The sequence below is a fragment of the Carex rostrata genome, chromosome 23 (genome assembly GCF_964058835.1).
Source record: "Carex rostrata chromosome 23, lpCarRost1.2, whole genome shotgun sequence".
Taxonomy (NCBI): Eukaryota; Viridiplantae; Streptophyta; class Magnoliopsida; order Poales; family Cyperaceae; genus Carex; species Carex rostrata.
The window spans coordinates 3,065,556-3,069,897 of record NC_135940.1 but is presented as its reverse complement, the minus strand read 5'-3'; the positions used below and the strand labels follow the sequence as shown (position 1 = coordinate 3,069,897).

The 4,342-nt window shown below is 33.1% G+C and overlaps 1 protein-coding gene across 1 annotated transcript; it reads left to right on the top strand.

Moving 5' to 3' along the window:
- Positions 1–854: 854 nt before the first annotated feature.
- LOC144575015 (uncharacterized) lies at positions 855–1,230 on the top strand. Its single transcript, XM_078325130.1, has one exon. The coding sequence runs from the start codon at positions 870–872 to the stop codon at positions 1,191–1,193; it is 324 nt and encodes a 107-aa protein (XP_078181256.1). The 5' UTR covers positions 855–869; the 3' UTR covers positions 1,194–1,230.
- The last annotated feature ends 3,112 nt before the right edge of the window (positions 1,231–4,342 follow it).

Below are 4,342 nucleotides of genomic sequence, written 5' to 3'. Positions count from 1 at the left end.
ACCCACCTACTTGCTATTCAGATGCGAATAGACTAATTCGCATTCTCTGATTTCACGTATCTTTTATTTTCTTACATAGCAAATTATATGATTGCAGAATTAGTCTAATGTATAAATTGTAATGTTTCTTAATTTAAACAAAAAAAATCTATGTAGTAGTTACTTTGTAATTTATTGAATCAATATAATTGCTTATGAACTTTCAATTAAAAAAACTCTATTAATTAATTATGATTCATCTCTTTTTTATTTTTGGGCTCACGCGGTCATGTATATATGTGTAGTGGTGTATAATTTCTCTCAATCATGTAGCCAAATGTAGTAAATTGATAACAGTATACATTCCTTGTGAAAAAACACAATAATAACAATGAATGTTTTATAGATTCTCTAAGTTATTTGAAGAATCACTGTTCAAGCATTAGAGCTTTCCAAGGAAATTTTTTGGAAATATTTTATTTATGAAAGAATAATTCAACTTTGCTCCACTGTGGAGTAATTTGTTTTCCCTGCAATTTTGACAGAAAACTTCAAAATCCAATCCAATTATTATATAAACACTTAGGGCCTGTTCGGACGAATCACTGTTCTCGTGTCAACTGAATTTTTTTTTTCTCACAGAAACAATATTTTTCAGTTCAATTTCCGTGCCCAAGCCCATTCCCATTTGTAGGCCCAACAGGTCCTTAGTTTGAGTTATTTGGCCCACCCCAACATTCCAATTCTCCATGCACATAATATCACGCCACGTGTATTCCACCGCCTGCCACGTGCATTCCCTTCGCTGTCCTCATCTCACAATTATAATTATATATATCTTTACATACCAGATCACTTCAATTTCAACTAATAATAACTTCAAAGAAAAGATGGAATCAAAAACAAAAGCAGCAGCTGCAGCTGCAGCTGTAACTGGAGCTGCACCTACAACTGCACCTGAATCTGCAAGCATAGATGATAAGAAGACAAAGAAGGCTACAGCTGATGCTGGTAATGTCCAAGTCGACATCCCCACTGACAGCAGCCCGTACGTCAATTACTCCGATCTCGAGGATTACAAGACCAAGGGATATGGGACCTCGGGCCATCTCCCCGTTGTCGACCGGCCTCATCATGGCGGTGGCACCGATGCCCCTACTCTGTCCGGCAGTGGCCTCCCGCCGCAACAAGCCCCTGATGACCGTTCTAATTAGTTACAAGCCTGGCCAGTTGATTAATTACTTGTTAATTAAATGCATGCTATAACGGTTGTGTTGGTAGGCTGTATGTGATATAATTATGTATTATATTTTTCTTCCTTGAGTGAGCGACATTTTTGTTGCAATGAATAATTCAAATAGTTGCTGTTATATTGTCAACTTAATCAATTTTCTTTTATGTATATTCTTGGTCTTAGATTTAAAAATAAATAAATCAATGTAATCAATAGCTAGCCACTGATTTAATTTTCTCCGGTGAAATGAAATAAATATCGGTGAGGATCGAGTTTGGTGAAGATCAAATATATTAATTAATACCTGAGAGTCGGAGGTTTTATAAATAAAAGAGAGCGCTTTGCTCCTGTAACAAGATACAAAGCGAAAATTATTGTACCGAATAGAACCAGTACAATTAATTTACCATAGCAAGCAATAATTGTACACACCACGGTGAACAAATAGATAACATACCAGGCAACAATTATATAAAAGTCTCAATAAAATAACCTTCCATTGTAGCGATAGTACATGGCAAGGGGTGCATCGACCAATTGGCGCCAGCGCTCCACGCCGACAATCGATCGGACGGCCTGGAGCTCATTGGACCGTTGCTGGCTCTCTCTCTCTCACACACACACACACACTGCACATTGTCTCGCAAACGCTGTGCATGCAACGATATATCTATTTCTTCGCGAAATAATGGAAGAGAGGTGCAACAAAGAAATAATAACAGACCCAAATCAGGGCAACAAAGAAATTATTTCCTGTTGCCTGATAGACCTTGAGCTTCTTGCGTGAATCCTTGAGAGGAATTATATGGTATTTTTGCTTGATTATGGGAGAGTGGTTGATATCATCTTCCAGTTACCTGCAATTAAGTAACAGAATAAAAAGAACAATACAAGGTTATCTATTTGGTGTGAAAATATAGGTTATTTAAAATTATGAGACAATTTTTATTTTTTTACTTTTAAAAAGAAAGAGAAAAGAAATAATAAAAAGGGCATGCATGTCAAAAAGAGAATATCAAAACTATATATTTTAAATCAGTTTAAATCAAATATCCTGAAATATATAGGACCCACATCTGACTTGGTCATATTGCTTTGTAAATTTCCAAACATCTCATGGTGAACTCAGTTTAATTTATTATGTTTAAATATAGTGGGATACTGGGATTATACTACTCTTCATACATAACTGGTAACTATACATGCGACAGGTTATATCTTTGACTTAAATGAAGGTATGACTACTATTAACTAGAGCTGAAGTTTACCAATTAAATTAAGTAGGTGGCCTTCAGGTAATATACCAAAATGTAAAAATAAATACCCCTAATTGCACTAGTCAAGCTCTAACATAATTATTGGAAATTTACCAATACCTAACATAATTTGACATAACCGCGTGTATGAAAGAAGTGTAAGTTTCCAGCTGAGTCAAAGTTTATACGGATTTGTTTTAGATGTATATTGTATGGGACCTCTTTAAGATTAGTGTCAGATTAAATCGGACATTAGATGCGGTACCTCGCTGAATCTGAACTCAAGTTTTAAGCTTATAAGTAAAGAAAAACCAAACAATATATGTACCACAAACCATGGGCTCTGCCATGCTTCAAAAGGCAGCATATATATATATATATGTTGCCCTTAGCAATTTAAATTGAGTAGAACTAGGGTGTTCTTAAGTTCACCAAGCCTCTTGATAAATTCAAGTATAAAACTCATCAAATTAGCTCTAAATGACAAATTCGAACCGTTGAAACCCGCCTACCTTATGAGTGATGCGTCTACATATAAAAATTTTGAACATTCGAATTAATTTAGTATTAAGTCAAGCAGTCAAAACACGTTCAAAAAATGAATGCATTAAAATTAATTTATTAACCTTCTAATTTTGACCGATGATTTTATACTAAATTAATTCGAATGTTTAAAAATTTTACATGTAGACACATCACTCATAAGATAGGCGGATTTTAACGGCTCGGATTCGTCATTGGAAGCCGATTTAACGGGTTTTAGACTTGAATTCACCAAGGAGCTTGGTGAACTTAAGAACACCATAGTTTTTCTCATTTAAATTTACTTGCAAGCATATATTTTTATTGCTATTTAAATTTGTAAAACATTAATTACATCACCATTTATTTAATTTCTTCTTCACACCAAATCTTCAGAATTACACTTAAAGGGTAATTTACTAGAATGGTATTATATAACAATGATTTTGATAATTAAACAAATATTCACATACTGTACACCAACTAATGCATACAATCAGCTTAATATATAATCTGCCCTTTCTGATTGTAACAGTATTATATATAATTCACAGTATAAAGAAATTAAAGAAGTGTATGTATTCTAAGCATGTCTAATTAATATACATTTGATATGTACACATTCCTAGTAGCACAGGATAATGATCTTCTTCATGATTTCATCAGGAGCGCTGAATTTCTTAGAAGCGTTATTTCTTTTTAGAAGAATTATGAATACAATTTGTTAAAGTGCATTTCTTCTTTCCTGGGCATGCCGGATGTATCTGTAATATTCATAAAAGAGATGGCATTAAAACATGTTAACATAGAATATGCCAAACTATAGGGAAAAAATATTATTTATACTTCTCCGTGGTATAGAATTAAAATATATATGATGACAGAAAAAAAAAAAAAAAAACAATAGTTCGAATAATATAACATGAAAACTTAAAACATTGAAAGGAGATTCTTCATGCTAAAAAAAAAAAAATAAAGAAATTTAAATGATGCAATTGTAGCAAGCAAAAAAAAAAGTTTTAAGCAGACCTTGCTTATAGGCTTAGAGGGCAGTGGAGCAGGGGAACTCATCGTATGTAGGTTAGATAAGGTAAAATATGAAATGTTGTAATTTTGAGATATGAATATGATTTGTGTTTATGCGTGCTTTTATAACAATCTAGGTCGGTTATTGCATTTTACTAGGAAAATACAATTTTGGGAATTTTCCCCACTGGGGAATTTTGGTGGGTATTTCATAATACATGTATTTTAGGAGATCCTTTCATTAAGACCAGTTCAACAATTCATATTAATTCTCTGTAAATTACAATATATCTATGATCAAAGTAAATAATAAAATGTGTATAAT